This window comes from Tachysurus vachellii, chromosome 20 (assembly GCF_030014155.1).
Source record: "Tachysurus vachellii isolate PV-2020 chromosome 20, HZAU_Pvac_v1, whole genome shotgun sequence".
Taxonomy (NCBI): domain Eukaryota; kingdom Metazoa; phylum Chordata; class Actinopteri; order Siluriformes; family Bagridae; genus Tachysurus; species Tachysurus vachellii.
In genome coordinates this window covers 793,597-811,495 of record NC_083479.1, presented here as the reverse complement: position 1 = coordinate 811,495, position 17,899 = coordinate 793,597, and the positions used below count along the sequence as shown (strand labels likewise).

Genomic DNA, 17,899 nt, shown 5'->3' with positions numbered 1-17,899 from the left:
GTATGTAACATTGTTGTGTTCTTATTGTTGTAACTGTGTTAAGATGTAACGTAGTTGTGTTGCTGTTGTAGATCCACGTTAAAGGTAACGTTTAAGCCTTAATTTAGGTGATCAATAAGCTAGTGAAAACTGACCTAGCGAGCATAGCTACTGTAGGAGTAGAGTTGTGGGCGGAGTCTCAGATACAGGGCTGTGAATGTGGTGTGCTCATTAGAATATTAGGCCACTCCCTTTATGAGAGTTCTGTAGTCGAGTTCAGATGCTGGTTGATCTTTCATATCACAATTTACTCAACTTAATTAAATTATATTAAATCTTTATTTAAACTAGATGTGAAATACACACACCGACACACACACACACACTCACACTGTGACATACTGCATTTGTGTTGATGATCTGAGAGCACACCACAGCCTCTGAAAAGACCTCCTGACATCATGTAGGAGATTGTGGCCTCCTGCCTCTCTCGGTTCACCCACAGTGACAAGTTGAGCAGGTTTGATGAGTAACAGCACTGAGTCGCGTTACTACACACTGCGGGTGGGCAAAAATGAACTCACATTAAAGCTCGGGCTGTTAATAATCACTCTACATCAGCACAATGAGCTTTAACACAGACGTCTGATACCAAGAACAGGTCAAAGGTTGATCAGAGACTCTACACACATATGCATGAAACGTGCCTCAGTATTCTGAAGCTTGTGGGCGGAAAATTGTACAAAAGCTTCTGAGGCTGTGATGCCACGCCCACTTGTTTGGGGGAGGAGTGGGATTAGACTTTTAAACTGGCAACTTAGTGTGTATTAGTGAGCAGTGATTGAGTTCTGTTTGTTAAGTGTCATATGGCGCCACCAAATTCTGCATGGATAAGTGTTCAAACACACACACACACACCATATTACAGTGTGACTGGAGAATTCAATGATTTATGTCTGTGGAGAGAGCATGTGTGCTCATGTGTGTGAGTGCGTGTGTGTGTGTGTGTGTGTGTGTGCTGACGGAGTGAACTTAAAACTTCATCCATCACATGTACAGTGCTGCAGTGTCTCCTCCTGCTGCAGAGCTTCAGTGAGCAGAAATGCTAGCGTGCGCGTGTGTGTGTGTCTGAATCTGTGTACATTTTTGCTTTGCACACCTGAAGTGTGTGTGTGTGTGTGTGTGTGTGTGTGTGTCAGGTGAAGTTATCCTGCCAGACTGATCGAGTGTGAGGAGAGTGGAGTGTATTGCTGGTTTCCTAGGAAACACATACTGTACACTAAAGGTGTGAAAAAGAGAGGGGGGGAGAGATAGAATAATAGTAACAGGCAGAAAGACAAAGAAAAATAGAATTATGGAGAGATATGGAGAGGAAAAGAAAGGAGAGAGAAGAAGATAGAGTGATAGAGAGACAGCAAACGGAAGGGTTAGTCAGAGAGAAAGCAACAGAGCTGAAAACATATGCAGAAAGAGACAGAGTAATAGACAGAGATAGAGAAAAAAGACAGAGAGAGAGACAGAAAGAGAGGTGACAGAGAAGGAGGGGCCAAAAAAGCTGCAAGCTGATTGGCTGGTGAAAAGGGGCGGAGATTCCTTCTTCCCCACAGCCTCTCTCTCTTTCTCTCTCTGTCGTGTTTTTTTTTTTTTTTTTTTGCTTTCTCTTTCCCAGCCATCCCCTTCCTTTCTTTGTCTGTCTGCTGGAGGGGGAACAAACAGGGTGGAAGCGAGAGACAGTGTGTGTGAGTGCGTGTGAGAGACAGACAGCAAGTGAGTGAGACAGAAAGAGAGAGTGAGGGGAGGGGGAGAGGGGGACTAGTGTGCAGGAAGAAAGGAAAGAAAGAAAGAATGAAGGAACTGCAGTCATCTGTGTGACACCTTCTGTCTGTCAGAGTAAGTGCTGCCCGTGTGTGTGTGTGTGTGTGTGTGTGTGTGTGTGTGTGTGTCGGATGTTTAAAGGGACTGCCGTTATCTGCAGGCGTCCGGAAGCGTGTGTGTGTGTGTGTGCGCGCGCGCGCGCGTGTGTGTATGTGTGTGTATATGTGTGTGTGTGTGTATGTGTGCAGGTTCTCTCCCTGTGTGTATTCATAACATGCAACAATATAACAATACAAAGAAGCTGTGTGTGTGTGTGTGTGTGTGTGTGTGTGTGTGTGTGTGTGTGTATGTGTGCAGGTTCTCTCCCTGTGTGTATTCATAACATGCAACAATATAACAATACAAAGAAGCTGTGTGTGTGTGTGTGTGTGTGTGTGTGTGTGTGTGTGTGTAATATGATAGTACTGTTATAGTGAATGCAGGAAGTGAGCTTATTACATCCGCTTATCATGATCCCAGCCCTCACAGTTGTTGATTTAACTCCTGTGTGTGTGTGTATGTGTGTGTGTGTGTGTGTGTGTGTGTGTGTGTGTGTGTGTGTGTGTGTGTGTGAATTAAATTGATAAATAATATATAATTCAGTACATTAATTTCACAGTATGTATTATAGAATAGTACACACACACACACACACACACACACACACACACACACACACACACACTGGAGTTACATCGACAAATATATCTAAATTATCACTAATAGATTTTACTAGAATTTTAAGTTGATTTTTATGTGCGAAGGTGAACACGATACGGTGAAGTGGATAAAGTTGTGTGAACGTTGTTGCCTAGCAACAGGGTGACAGACGCCAAAGAGAAGCTAGCTATTGGCTGCAGCTATGTGTTTTATACAGACAGGGAGAAGACTTACAGACATCGGAAATGTGAGAGAAATATTCAGAATGTCAACATTTACCTCAGATGTGATTAATAATAATAATAATAATAATAATAATAATAATAATAATAATAATAATAATAATGTTGTTTAAAAACTAAAGCATCAGTCAGTCTGTGATTGGAGGAATCGTGGATCTGACAAACAAGTTAAAACACCAGCAATGATTTCAGTAAGAATTTACTCTCTCTGTATATAATGACCCGTTATGTCCAAGCTATCTTCTAACTGTGGTGTGGTTCATGCTACGGCGCCCCCTGTAGGACACACTCCTGTTAAATGCTTAAATGTTAAATCCTGTTAAATGTCTTTAGAAGTTCTGAGCGTCTGAGCCACACGGCTTGTGTATCCATATCATAACTGAGTCTGTTTGTCATCACAGATCACCGACCGTGACAGTCGGAGGTTTGGCGACAAGTTACCTTTGTTCCACACGATCGTTCTGTTTGTCGAGTGACAACTTGTGAGGATTATTTGACTCTACTAAAGTTTATTAGATTTTCTTAAAGTTAAATAACACATCCCAAAATGCTGCTACTGCATGTGTGTGTGTGTGTGTGTGTGTGTGTGTGAGGTTGTGTTTTTGTTGCCTGGATGTTGTCTCTCCGACGAAGGTGCAGGTTTGTTGAACCCCACCTGGAGTGTGTGATCGTGAAGCTCAGCTTGTGTCCAATAATCACCTCACAAATCGCTTTCCTCGGGTTCTAGAACGATTTGTTCGGTTTAAAGAGCCGTTCTACCTCAGTAACTGTAATCCCAGCACATGCTGATGTTACTCGTCAATTTGACTAAAAACAAAGTTCTCTGCTTGCTGCTGTTTTGGTGTCACACCCTCACACACACTCGCAGTTTACATGCTGGTTCCTGAACACACACTGATCCCGTTCTGAGACTGAAGTTGAAACAGAACAGAAACCTGTGTGTGATTTCTGCAATGTTTCAGTTATGTATTCCCTTTTTTGGTTTATTTACGCTTGTTCGATTGTTTGTATTCGAAGCAGTGGAACAGGAATCCCCACGTGTGTGTGTCTGTGTGTGTGTATGTTTGTGTGTGTGTGTGTGTCTGTGTCTGTGTGTGTCTCTGTGTGTGTGTGTCTGTGTGTGTGTGTCTGTGTGTGTGTGTGTATGTTTGTGTGTGTCTGTGTGTGTTTGTGTGTGTGTGTTTTTGTGTGTGTGTGTGTGTCTGTGTGTTTGTGTGTGTGTGTGTGTGTTTGTGTGTGTGTGTCTGTGTGTGTCTGTGTGTGTGTGTGTGTGTGGGTGTCTGTGTGTGTGTATGTTTGTGTGTGTGTTTGTGTGTGTGTGTGTGTGTGTTTGTGTGTTTGTGTGTGTTTGTGTGTGTGTGTGTGTGTGTTTGTTTTTGTGTGTGTGTGTGTTTGTGTGTGTGTGTGTGTGTGTGTGTGTGTGTGTGTGTGTGTGTGTGTGTGTGTGTGTGTGTGTGTGTGATATTGTGTTTTGTAGCCTGCATGTTGCATTCTGGTGATGAATCCCAGAGTCGATCCCGATCCTTTTGGTAACTTGATCCCTCTGCCCTTGACCACTGCTCTCTAACTCCTAATCCTTCTCCATCCCCCTCTCGTCCTTTCTTTTCTCTCCGGATCTAGGATCTAAACCCTGTGTAGTTTTCTCTCTGCTCCGCCCCCTCCCTCTTCTCGAGTGCTATCGGTTTTAGTAGATTGAGTTCGGCTGCAGATTGTTCTCTTTGTCTCGGTTCAGTCTGAGCTCCAAAAAGTTGTCTCGCCATCTTACAAAGTGGATACAGATACCAAAGATAACTAAGTTTGTATTGATGAACATTAAGAGAGTTTACGCTCGTTGCCAGATACATCGTGATTCAACCCTGGGTTGTTTTTTAACATCTAGGGTTAAAGTTGGACTGAGGAAATGGAGTTTATATGTCATTAGCTCATATAAGCCAATAACCAGAGCCTCACACATTCACCTTCATATACACACACACACACACACACACACACACACACCTCAGAGCACTTATATAAGTGTAGGTTTGTGCAAAGGTGTCATCATATCTGCATCAGAAATAGTAATTTTTCCACAGGAAGTTAACACCACTTCCGTCTCACCTCATTCCCTTGCCAGCAAGACTATGCACCTGCCCACACACACACACTCACACACACACACACACACACACACACTCACACACACACTCGGCATCTTTCACATACAAAGGCACGGTTGCATTTCTCCTTATTTAAAAAAAAAAAGTGCTTTTAAACTTTAGGCCACGCCCCCTACCTGAGTCTGATGCTTGTGCTTTCTGAGAAAGCGATTTGACCTTTTTGTCCGTGTACGTAGACAACAGCGTGTCATACAGAGTCAGAATCTACTCCAGAATGTCTGCTTGAGACGCTGAACAACTCCACAAACACCACATCATGCTGAACCGAAGGCTATGAGCTTCTGTTGGTCCATAAATTATTCTCATAGCCGTAAAGAAGATGAAGCAAACTTTATACACGAACACGTCTCAGCTGACGGGGTTTTATTAACAATATAGCAGGATGTTAGAGTCATGAAAAGGGAGGATGAAATGTCCATATGAAATAGATCCAGTTCTTGGTTTAATGTGTCTTTGTTTTGTATTTGTACATCTTTAAAGGACACTTACTGGACTCTTTAAACCAAAGTTTCCACCTTGTGCCATAAAGTGTTGTCTGATCTGAAGGTTGGATGGATCTGCAGCAGAAGATTCCTTTTCATGTACAGTTTCTTAGGGAAGATGAGAACCCTAAATGATCCATATTCACTACTCTAGGATCCTGTGTGTGTGTGTGTGTGTGTGTGTGTGTGTATGTATCTTATTGTTTGGTTGTTAGTGTTACTGTTACAGGAAGAATGTGTGAATGTGCCACTTGTTGTATGAGCAGAACTCTTAACAGCATTAAAAAGGAAACTACACACACACACACACACACACACACACACACACACACACACACACACACACACACAAATGCATGCCATGCCCCAATTCCTTTCATTCTTCTTCTGCTACTCTGTTTCTCCCCCATACTCTGATAATGTCTCTGACACAGCAGTGACATTCATGTGCTTATCAACCCGTTGCACACATCCTTCAAAAGAACTTGTGTGTGTGTGTGTGTGTGTGTGTGTGTGTGTGTGTGTGTGTGTGTGTGTGTGTGTGTGTGTCTGTTTCTTGTCATGGTTCAACTCACGATGAGAAGCATTTGGTGGTGCGGTTGTGTGTGGTGCTTTTGGTAAAGAAATGGGGGGAATGAAGAGAGAGAGAGAGAGAGAGAGAGACAGAGACAGAGAGAGAGAGAGAGACAGACAGACAGAGAGAGACAGACAGAGAGACAGAGAGCGAGAGAGAGAGAGAGAGAGAGAGAGAGAGAGAATATGCACCAGAGAGGTTTCCCAGAATAAACACAGCTGTGTGGGTACAACAAACTTGACTACACACACACCCACGAATGGGCAGTGCAACTCACACCAAATGATCTGTGTGTGTGTGTGTGTGTGTGTGTGTGTGTGTGCTCACTCTATTTTGGTTCTAGTTCCACTTACAAACAATAGCTTACTGTTAATGATTTTCCTCTTGCTCTATTTCAGAACTGGAAGTGAAGTCAGGTGCTGTTGTTGTGGTGTCACACTTCTGCACTGGAGGGATTCCCACACACACTAGTGCGGTGCGTTTTTATTCACAGATTAAATGCTCACTTCCCTGTTCTAAATGTGTAGTCTGCAATAACGACTTGTGTGTGTTGCCTCAGGCTGGATGTATCACACAGAGCACCAGTATTCTGGCCGGTACTCATGGGACTCCTTCCCCTCTGGTGGTTCCAGCAGGGCTTCATGGGCTCCCGGCTCCAGCCGGCACTTGCCCCCGCCGTCCAGGTAGGTTTTGAGTTATCAAAAAACTTTCAGTAATACACCACTGTACTCACGTACCCTCTCTCCGTCCATCCAAAGGGGCAATGGTGGAGGGTACCAGTCAACCCTGAGCCATGGTTCAGGAAGAAACTATCACAAAGTGTATAATAATAGGTCAGTCAGAGTCGTCTAGAACATACCATTCTATACTCTTCATAGTTCATCCAGGTGAAAATTTTATTCGTTTCCACTTTTCTTCTTGCCACCAGACTTGGGGAGTTCAGCAGGCACAGAGTTTATGATCACCCCAGAGAAAGAGGGATAAACAGTAGAGATCGGATCACATCGTGGTCTTGGGGATCGAACCATCACCAGAACCCTGATCGGGCCGTGCTGAACGGATACAGCTCAGGATGTGGAGGACATGTTCTCAATAATCAGCCTCCAAGGGTGAGCAAGAAGAATGAAAGGGGTGAAAGAGAGAAAATGTGTGAGCTTGTATGGTATGCAAACACTAACAGAACTGGATCTTAAATATTAAGAAGGTCTGTGATCCTTTCATTCGTTCCCAGAAACACTGGATAAGCTTCTCAAAACAGAATATACTTCAATGTTATTACATGTTTCATTCCACAGTATGGAGGCCCTCACCAGCATCATCGGACCCCGATGACAGAAAGGTGGAGTCCGGTGGCTTCGTCCAGATCCTTTCAAAGTCCCTCACTTAAACGCCCACCCCCCCGAAACCCCTCACCATCGAGAGATGACTGTCTCAGTAAGAGGAGCAAAAGTGACAACTCACACCAGGTTGGTGACCTTTTTCTTTAACCAAGACTTTACATATGGCTGTGAAGGTCCTCAAGTCATTTCTGCAGGTTTGGTATAATTTCCCCCTTTATCCGTATGCTTGACAAAGTGACTCGCAAATATCGAAGAAAGTATTTTAGCACCATCTGCAGGTCAGTTTAATAACATCTTGGGTACAGTAAGTGCTAAATAATATCATCTTATTTATTCCTCTGCAGGCTCTTCCTTCAAAGATTAAGCACCCCATGCCTATGAATCACCCTCCGTTGTGTCATCTCCCTCGCACCTGTAGCCCTCCATACCGCAGTGACACCCAGTGGAGTCAGTCAAATAAGAGACAGTCTGCTTCAGGCTTTCAGGTCAGTCATCAAACATCCAAGTTTGTTCCTCATTTTCCTCCCTGTTGTTACCTCAAAATAAATATGAAAATATTTTTGTATTTTGTTTTCAACAGGACTCAAGTCATTCCAGTAGCAGAGATCAACTTCACAGGAACCATCCGGTGCTCTCATCAACCCTCAATGGCCCCGGCCAAGATTTTCACAGCTCAAAATCCCTGAAACTTGGCCACCTCCACGCTTACAGTCACCAAATCCATGATCACCTGGGACCCCATGGATCCAAAGGGGACTGGGAGCGTTCTGTTCCGCCCTCACCAGCAAACCTTACCAGAGTGCCTTATAGCCCCCAGCACCAGCCTCCAGTGGGCCCACACAGGCACCCAGTACCTCATGCCAGCCGTGGTTCACCCACACCAGCCTGGAAGGACAAGCAGAGCAGTGTGAGTGCTGTCATGCCTCATGAGCCATTTAAACCTCCTTAAGGCCTTCTATCTTTGGATTTTTGTCCAAGCATAGGGAAGAGGTGCGAGCAATCATATTTGCTCCAGGATGGACTTTCAAATCCGTCAAGCTCTTAGTGAGTAACTAAGGGCTTATAGGGTGTTATAAGATCGGCACTTATCTAGTGAGCTTTGAATGATATGTTTGTTTATCCCAAAATGTGATACGCCTCTCTTTCTTTACAGGAAACCAGGGGCTCTGGTCTAGGGCCTGATGAGCGGCAGCAACTGCAAGGGATGAAAGAAGGAGGGCGATATCACAGCACCCCAAAACACATCCAAGTCCACTGCAGCCCTGAAGGTAGAAGTGTTCGACATGGCACCACGTGTGGAAGAGCAAGTCTGTCTCCGTGCCCTGAACCTGGGTCCAGCTCTCAGAGGCTAGAGGGGCAGAAAATTAGGGTTTCTAAACACAGAGCTCCACTGACTTATACTAAGCCCAGCTACTCCAACCACAGTGGCCAGGAGAGCCAAATGCGTCTGTTGGATACAGATACGTTAAAGCATGTTGAAAGTAAGAAGCGACACAGAGAGCGAGAGAAAAGACAAGAGAGGAAAGGAAAGGAAGGGGCAGATGAAAGAAAGGCAAGGATACTGAGAAAACTTGAGGCAAAGAAAAAGAAAAAAGAGAGACAAGAGAAAAGAAGCCACCGGGAAAGGAAGGGAAGCCATAGAAAAGGAGAGTTAGGGGGACAGTCTGAGAGAAAAACTAAAGATGAGAGGAAAAGAGCAAGGAAGGCCGAGAGAAACGGCACGAAGCAAGGACAGAAGGACCGTTTAAGAAGAGAAATATCTTCTCACACTCCTTCTTGCGATTCACTTGTGAGTCAGCGTAAAGACTCGGCCGTCCCTGAGGATCAGCCAGTGGCAGCTTTTTCAGACGCGTCACTGTTTATTCCCAAATACACGAAACATGAAGAGGAAGAGGAAGAGTTAAACTGTGACGCTGACTCTTCACACACCTCAGGGTTCATTTTGCCCTCCACCCCACCTCTAACAAACCATCCGCTTCAGAGCCAATTAGACGACGTTGCCAATAATGTGACCTCAGAAAGTGACAACAGCCTTCCATCCTCTGAGCGTACATGTACAAACACCAGCAGTTTTAGGTCTCAAAACAAACAGCTCGACCAGGTGGACGTTACCTCTGAACCCTCTGCTAGCAGTGAGCAGGAGTTGCCAGTGTTAGATTACTCCAACTGTTTCGAGGAAAATGTTCCTCAACCTGAGGAGAAGAACCAACACGCTCCAGATCTTCTACCTGCCCACAGTAATTCTATGGAGGACCATCTGCGACTGGATCCCTCAGCTAGCCCCCCAGTACTGAGCTGGCAGGGCTCTCCTGTTTCAGATCTCAGCGAGGAAGAGGAGGATGAAGCAGGAGCCAACATAGCAGGAGTGATCAGGAGACCAGTCCTCCAGCCAAGCCCCACTCATTCATCTCCAATCCGAGACCCAGAGGAAATCTGGAAAGATCCGGGTCAACCCTCTGGTGTGGACTACTGCCACAGCGACCTGGCCAAACTGTATGGCTTTGCTGAGCCTTTGGATGATGTGGAGGAAGACGAAGACACAGAACCCATGGCAGAGCAGCAGGACAGTAGCACAACAACCTCTCAGGGACCGCATCTGCATGACACTGACTGTACCTTGGCTTCAAACAGCCATAAGTACACCTACAGAGGTGGCCCCTTTTGTCGGCCACCTCCTAACACGGTGACCGGAGTCAAATACGCGTCCTCTCTTTCACTGGGACCAGAGATACACTCTCCAGAACAGCACAGTCCATCTTCTACATCCCCAAGAGCTGTGTCTCCACCGGCCATGCCCTTGACCAGCCTTTCCCCTTCCATATCTACCTCAAATCATCTAAAGCCCGATGAAAACATGCAGGCAAATAAAGAGGAAAAAGACGACAGCATTGTTCAGAACGATGGTGATGACCAAGCTATAAAAGAACAAAGCTGTACCTCTCTGGTGAAGGAGAACGAGGCCAAGGTGTTGCCACCCACCATGTCACCTGCTACCTTGCAGGCTAAACTGGTACACAGCTGTGAGATGCTACTGAACCAGAGCACCAGTACCCTCCTTTCATCGGATGCGAACAGCGGAAAGGATAAAACTAAAACCAAGCTGGAGAAGAAGAAGCAAGGGCAAAGTAGGGACAGAAAGAGAGAGCAGGAGAAGAATCAGAAAACAAAAGCCGGACGCAGCGGTGTAACAGAAGAGCCGAGTCACAGAGAGGAAAACGTGCAGCGTAAAAAGCACAGCAGGAACACCAAAAGTGAGAAACAACATCGCTCATCTAGTGGTGAACCCTCGAAGCAGCTCGCCAAGGATCAGAACAAACAAGACGTAACGGAGAGGAAAGTAACAGAGACCGAGAAGAAGCAAAGAAAAGGGAATAAGGAGAGAGCCAAAGCTAAACAGGAAAACAAGGATGGAGATGCAGGATTGACAAAATCCACCACCAGCAGAAGTGGATCCGGTACAGCTCCGGCTGTTCGGGTTTTGTCCTCTGTGCCGCTGAAAGAGCTCAAGGTTCAGCTGGTGAAACTCAAGATCGCTGGGAGGCAAACGTTCATCGCCTCAGAGTTTGAGCAGAAGAGAATCGCGCTGGAAGAAATCAGCATCAACAACAGTGCAGCCGAGATCATTAGAGCCTGCAGGTGAGTGTTGGTACTCGTTTGGTCGCGTACCTTCAGCTTTAGGTGGAAAAGCATCTTAAAGGTGTGACAGAATCTCTACATGGATGTTTTTTTTAAAAGAGGGTTGAATGTTTACCTTTAGACCTTTTGCTTCCATTGCATTCTTATATAATACAAAAAACTATTGTTATTATATCAGCTTCGGCTGACTAAAATCTTTGAAGAGCAACGCTAGCTCCTTTAGCCGGAGTAGCACATTAAGCTGTTAGCTGCCTGTCAGTTTAAATGAGACAGTAGGTGGAACAGCTTCAATTATGTTTCTTTCTCTATCCTTTTTATTCCCTCTTTCTCAGTCCGGGTTAAGAAGGCTTTATTGGCTGCAGTGAGTAATAGAACAAACACAGCACATGTGATAACAGCGCTAATAACAACAACTACATGGGCGGAGTTCAGAAGAAAGGAAAGGAAGAAAAATCGCAAGAGAATAATTCTGTTTTGTTTCTGTCTCTCTGTCCGCGTCTATCTGTGTTTCTGTCCGTCAGAGATACGAAGGTGAAAGGTCATTTCCGTGAGTCCTATCTGCTTCCGTCTATGTCTGTGAAGCCTGTGCTGAAAGTCGAGACTCAGATTCCCAGAGAGAAGCTCAACCCACCCACGCCAAGCATCTACGTAAGATTAGTTTTACTTCATCTTTTCACAAGTTAGATGTCTTTTATGGGATTATTATGGGATGTACAAACTCCCTGATTGACTCTGTGTGTGTGTGCGTGTGTGTGTTTCTAGCTGGAGAGTAAAAGAGATGCGTTTTCTCCGGTGCTACTCCAGTTCTGTACAGATCCCAAAAACCCGGTTACTGTTATCCGAGGCCTGGCAGGATCACTCCGACTCAGTGAGGACACACACACACACACACACACACACACATCATAATCATCATCATCTTCAACCAGTGTATTTGATCAGTCACTACATTTTTTATGAATTTGTTTCTGGAGATGTAGCTACGTAGGGAAAGATTAAGGCTAACGGTTTAGCATAATCCATTAAATTTACATCTCTCTCTCTCTCTCTCTCTCTCTCTCTCTCTCTCTCTCCCTCTGTCTCTCCACCTTTGTCTGTCAGACCTGGGGTTGTTCTCCACTAAGTCTCTGGTGGAAGCGAATGCTGATCACGCCGTGGAAGTGAGGACGCAGGTACAGCAGCCGGCCGACGAGAACTGGAACACGACCGGCTCGGCTCAGACTTGGCCATGTGAGAGCAGCCGATCTCACACCACCATCTCAAAGTACGCTCAGTACCAGGCCTCCAGCTTCCAGGAGAGCCTACAGGTACACACACACACATACACACACAAACACACACACACCTAATGATGTTTAATCCATCTGAACTGCAGTATGAAACCAAACCAAACTGCAAACACAAACGTATCCAAGATATTCTGATTTTAAATAAAAATATCTGGTCAGAAAAGACACTCTGGTGGATTTGCTGACCCCTAGCTGTGAAAAATAAAAATGCAGTTGTGCACAACATACAAGCAAGGTTGAAATAAATAAATAAATAAATAATATTTATTTTCTGCTTCTTGTCATTAAGGGTGCCAATAATTTTGTAGCACATCGTAGGTTTATTTGACCTCTACAGACAGAATTGAATTAGAAGCTCTTATCTTGTTGTCCAGACCTTTTCTGTGTTTTATACACCCCACCCCCAGGAAGAGAAGGACAGTGAGGATGAAGATGAAGGTGAGAGTAAAACAGAATCAAAATCAGAGACTCCATCCAGCAGCCCGCCCTGCACACTGAGGTGATAAGATCATCATTCACTCATCTGCTTATCTCCGAGTGTCCGCTCTGTTCTTCACCGTGTGTCTTTACATGAGGTGTGTAAGCTGTTTGCTTCCCTCTCGTTCAGCTCGGAGCAGAAGTCCGCCGGAAAAATCATCAAGTTTGGTACCAACATCGACCTTTCTGACCCGAAGAGGTAAAACATGCACACACAGACACAGGGGAGATCAACCAGAGTGTGTGTGTTGATTGTATGTGTGTGTGTGTGTGTGTGTGTGTGTACAGGTGGAAGTTGCAGCTGCAGGAGTTGTTGAAGTTGCCCGTGTTCATGCGCGTCTCCTCCACGGAGAACATGCTGAGCCACGTGGGACACACCATCCTCGGGATGAACACCGTTCAGCTGTACATGAAGGTCCCAGGCAGCCGCACACCAGGTACACACACGCGCACACACACACACACACACACACACACACACACACACACACACACATGATAATATCGCAGTATATCGCTCAGAAGAGAGAAATTATTATGAATTAACAAACAGAAAAATTGTGTTGAGATATAAAATAAAATAATAACTCAGGCACAAATACACATCAGTCATTTAACCCCAAAGCAACAAATAAAAACAAACACTCATTCATTCATTCATTCATCTTCTACCGCTTATCTGAACTATCTCGGGTCACGGGGAGCCTGTGCCTATCTCAGGTGTCATCGTGCATCAAGGCAGGATACACCCTGGACGGAGTGCCAACCCATCACAGGGCACACACACACTCTCATTCACTCACACAATCACACACTACGGACAATTTTCCAGAGATGCCAATCAACCTACCATGCATGTCTTTGGACCGGGGGAGGAAACTGGAGTACCCGGAGGAAACCCCCGAGGCACGGGGAGAACATGCAAACTCCACACACACAAGGTGGAGGCGGGAATCGAACCCCCAACCTTGGAGGTGTGAGGTGAACGTGTTAACCACTAAGCCACCGTGACCCCCTAAAAACAAACAATTAAGAATAAAAAAAAATCGGGATAATAAAAATCTAAATGTTAATCAACAAGCATTCGGATAAAAATAAAAAAAAGAGAAAAATAAATTAAGTACCAGAAATAAACCAAAAATAATGAATATTATTAACAAAAAAAATTTAATCCAAAATATAGTCATAACTCATTAACATAGTTACATATGAAAAAACATAAGCTTTAACACCCTACAGATCTACACACACACACACACACACACACACACACACACACTATAAATGAGTTTGCACACGACACACACTGTTGTAAATGTAAAAATGACAGTGTTGTGTTGATTATTCTGTGTCTCTGTCCTCAGGACACCAGGAGAACAACAACTTCTGCTCGGTGAACATTAACATCGGGCCTGGAGACTGTGAGTGGTTTGCTGTACACGAGCACTACTGGGAGGCCATCAGTCACTTCTGTGAGACGTGAGTCACGTGTTCTGGTGTCCTCGCACTCCACCTTTTATCCAGTCAGTCTCCGTGTCCTCACGTTTGTCCCTGTGCTGTCCATCAGAAACGGAGTGGACTACCTGACGGGTTCGTGGTGGCCGGTTCTGGAGGATCTGTATCGCTCCAACATCCCCGTGTACCGTTTCATCCAGCGTCCTGGAGATTTAGTGTGGATTAACGCAGGAACCGTGCACTGGGTTCAGGCCGTCGGCTGGTGCAACAACATCGCCTGGAACGTTGGGCCGCTGAACTGTGAGTGCTGAAGGATACAGAATTAAAGTCTCACGAGTTCCACCAATAACCTTTGACCTTTATATTCTCTTCAGGTTCACTCCAACAAACACACCCAACACACCACACGCAAGTCCTGATCCAAACAGCAGACTAAAAAAAGAACATGAGACACTCTGAGATAATATGAGACACTAATCTTATCGTATGTGTTTGCAGCCTATCAGTATCAGCTGGCTCTGGAGCGCTTCGAGTGGAACGAGGTGAAAAAAGTCAAATCGATTGTTCCTATGATTCACGTCTCCTGGAACGTCGCACGTACAATCAAGATCAGCGACCCAAGCACTTACAAAATGATCAGGTGACTTCAGTCTGAGATAGTACGAGATAATAAAATGAATCGGATGTTTTAGTCTACATATGAGACTCTCTGAACTTAACTGAAGAATAATTTTGAACTAAAGCTCTTTTTGAAGGCTTAGAATCGCAGTATGATGTTATTAATGAGACCTGAGACTGTATCTGGTAAAATGAGACGTTCTGAAGCTCTTGTGCTCCGTGTCTGGTGTAGACATTGCCTCCTTCAGTCCATGAAACACATCCAGATCCTGAGAGAGCAGCTCTTAGCAGAAGGGAAGAAGATTTGTTATCAGAGCCGGATGAAGGACGAGCCGGCCTACTACTGCAACGAGTGTGACGTGAGTTACACACTTCATACACGTCTAACACAAGGAGATGCAAGTCAGCGTCTGTCTGTAAAAATAAATTCATGAAGAAAAGGGATAACTGTTGGTCTGTGACCTGTGTGTGTGTGTGTGTGTGTGTGTGTACAGGTGGAGGTGTTTAACCTGCTCTTCGTCACTAGTGAGAGCAGCAATAGGAAGACCTACGTGGTGCACTGTGAGGACTGCGCTCGCCGGAGGAGCTCCTGCCTCTCTGGAGTTGTGGTGCTCGAACAGTACAGAGTAGAAGAGCTGATGAACACCTACGATAACTTCAACCTGGTCAGACATGCAGACACACACACACACGCACACACACACACACGCACACACAGACACATGCGCACACAGACACATGCACACACACAAACGTACACACACTTACACGCACACACGCACACACACACACATACACACACATGCACACACATGCACACACACACACACACACACACGTACACACATGCACACGTACACACATGCACTCACACACACATGCACACATGCGCACACACACATGCACGCACACATGCACACAGACACATGCACACACACACGTACACACACTTACACACACACACGCGCACACACACACGTACACACACTTACACACACACACGCGCACACACACACGCACACACAGACACATGCACACACACACGTACACACACACACACGTACACACACACACGCACACTTGCACACGCACACACACACGCACACACAGACACATGCACACACAGACACATGCACACACACGTACACACAGACACACACACATGCACATGTACACATAGACACAACCCTGTGTAGAGGAGTTTATACAGTGAGTCTTGACTGTGCTGCACCACTAGGGGGCAATGATGTACATGTTAAATGCAGTACTAATATAAAAAATATATATAATTTCATTAAATTAATAATTTCATTAAAAAGATTATATGATTTTATTTCTGGTTCTCTTCCTCAGGCTTCTGTGCCATGTTCGAAATGATCCCAAGGTGTTTGATGTCACACAGCCATGACCAAATCTCCTGTCTGCTCGTCAGCAGCGGTGCCAACGTTCAGTTCTCTGCTTTATTTTTTATCATTAATTTTATTGTTGTTATTATTTTTTTACTCAAAACCACTACTGCGGACTCTCCGATCCACAAGCTGTTTACTCGACACTGTTTACAGAACCACATCAGCAGGTGCTTCACCGACTCGCTCGTCTTCCCCCTTCACCAGCTACTGGAGTCATGATGCTGTTACGACGCTGTTATGATGCATTATAATGCGCTCTGAGGTTAGAGACCGGCCGGAGACCTGCCACATACAGACACACCGGTACACTGGACCTGAGCAAGTCATACGAACTGTGTTTGATTTATTTTTTTGTTTTTTATTCAAATAACGAAGCTCATTCACACACACTCACTCTCTCTCTCTCTCTCTCACTCACACAAAGCAAAACAAACTGCTGTGATCGTTCACAATCGCCGAAACGTGTGAACTCATTCAGGTACTATTGTAGTTTACATTTATGCAAATGTCTCAGTTTATTTATTCAGCGTCTCTGGTGCTTTTATACGACACAATATAACAGCAGGGGAAGGAGCTACACACACACACACACACACACACACACACACACACACACACACACACACACACACAGGCATTACGAGAGGTTGTTGCTACAATCATATTGACGTGAATACATTTACTACAACGCTAAACTTTCTAAATGCTGTTTGCATACTGATCTGGGTGCTATTATTTTTACTTTAATTTTTTTTAAAGGTTTTCAAAAAAAAGAAAAAAACTTTAACACCATTTTGGCCTTGTGACAGATTTTAAAAAGGCAAAAAAATAACAAAAAAAAAATAGAAAACATTAATGCAATATGAATAATTTTTACAATATTGCATTTTTTTCTCAGAGCATTAACAATTTTCACAAATGTTAAAAAAAAAAAAAAAACAACAATAATACGGGTTCAAATCTTATTTGCATTTGTCCAGAAAACCTTGTGAGTGTTTAGTGATCTTTTTTAGTATTATTGATTTTTTTTTTTTTTAAATAATATCGATGATTCGTTTTTTTTTTTCTGTTTTTTTTTCCTGCAATTTATTTTTGAAGAATTTAATTTGTGTTCATTTTTTTGTGTGTGTGTGTGATTTTATTTATTCGACTTCTCCGAGTGTATTTATTTAAGCATACGTGGTGCTCCTCTTTACGAGGGAAGTCCAGATTTTGTAAATTTTCAAGAAATTAACCCTTTCAGAACCATTTTTAGGCACATCGTCAGTTGGGAGTTTCTGGGTTTGATTGAGTCGTCATGGCGACGATGGGTCTGAAGGGGTTAATCGTGCTGATTTCTGAGGTGGTGCTGAAGCTGAGACGGAGGACGTTTAATTCGTGATGGTGCTTGATCCCCCTTGGCTCGGCCTCCCTCGGCGTGTATATGATCTAGAGAATTACATATGAATATTAACGATATTAATCTCACAGCTTGGTGCTTAGAACAAAGTCTGTACAACCTGAATGTCTTTGTACTGTATCAGATTCGAGAGTTTGTTTTTACACTTTTTTTTCCCCTCCGTTCCATGAAACAAAGCGATACGAGACGTCGCGCCACGTGCGGACGACGACGATCGTTTTAAACGACGATGATGTTTCTCTTGCAGATTTCCAGAAGACTGATTGGTTTCTTTCTCTCCACTCGTCTCTTTACTCCTTATGATTTAGGATTTTATTGTAAAAGGT

The 17,899-nt window shown here is 44.4% G+C and overlaps 1 protein-coding gene across 1 annotated transcript; it reads left to right on the top strand.

Annotated features, from left to right (window-relative positions):
- The first annotated feature begins 1,628 nt into the window (after positions 1–1,628).
- Positions 1,629–16,532, top strand: kdm6bb (lysine (K)-specific demethylase 6B, b). Its single transcript, XM_060895220.1, has 21 exons — positions 1,629–1,869; positions 6,349–6,425; positions 6,510–6,633; positions 6,709–6,783; positions 6,879–7,059; positions 7,246–7,416; positions 7,635–7,775; positions 7,871–8,197; positions 8,444–10,926; positions 11,448–11,574; positions 11,689–11,794; positions 12,028–12,233; positions 12,623–12,714; positions 12,823–12,891; positions 12,981–13,129; positions 14,057–14,171; positions 14,260–14,447; positions 14,646–14,787; positions 14,998–15,124; positions 15,260–15,430; positions 16,119–16,532. Exons 3-21 carry the CDS (start codon positions 6,515–6,517, stop codon positions 16,140–16,142), a joined length of 5,013 nt encoding a protein of 1,670 aa, XP_060751203.1. The 5' UTR covers positions 1,629–1,869; positions 6,349–6,425; positions 6,510–6,514; the 3' UTR covers positions 16,143–16,532.
- The last annotated feature ends 1,367 nt before the right edge of the window (positions 16,533–17,899 follow it).

Excerpts from the sequence above, each read along its gene's own strand:
- kdm6bb (XM_060895220.1), top strand. The coding sequence starts at position 6,515 with ATGTATCACACAGAGCACCAGTATTCTGGCCGGTACTCATGGGACTCC. Across the intron at positions 6,784-6,878 it reads CACAAAGTGTATAATAATAG|ACTTGGGGAGTTCAGCAGGC; the intron begins GTCAGTCAGAGT and ends TCTTGCCACCAG. Across the intron at positions 11,575-11,688 it reads CACCCACGCCAAGCATCTAC|CTGGAGAGTAAAAGAGATGC; the intron begins GTAAGATTAGTT and ends GTGTGTTTCTAG.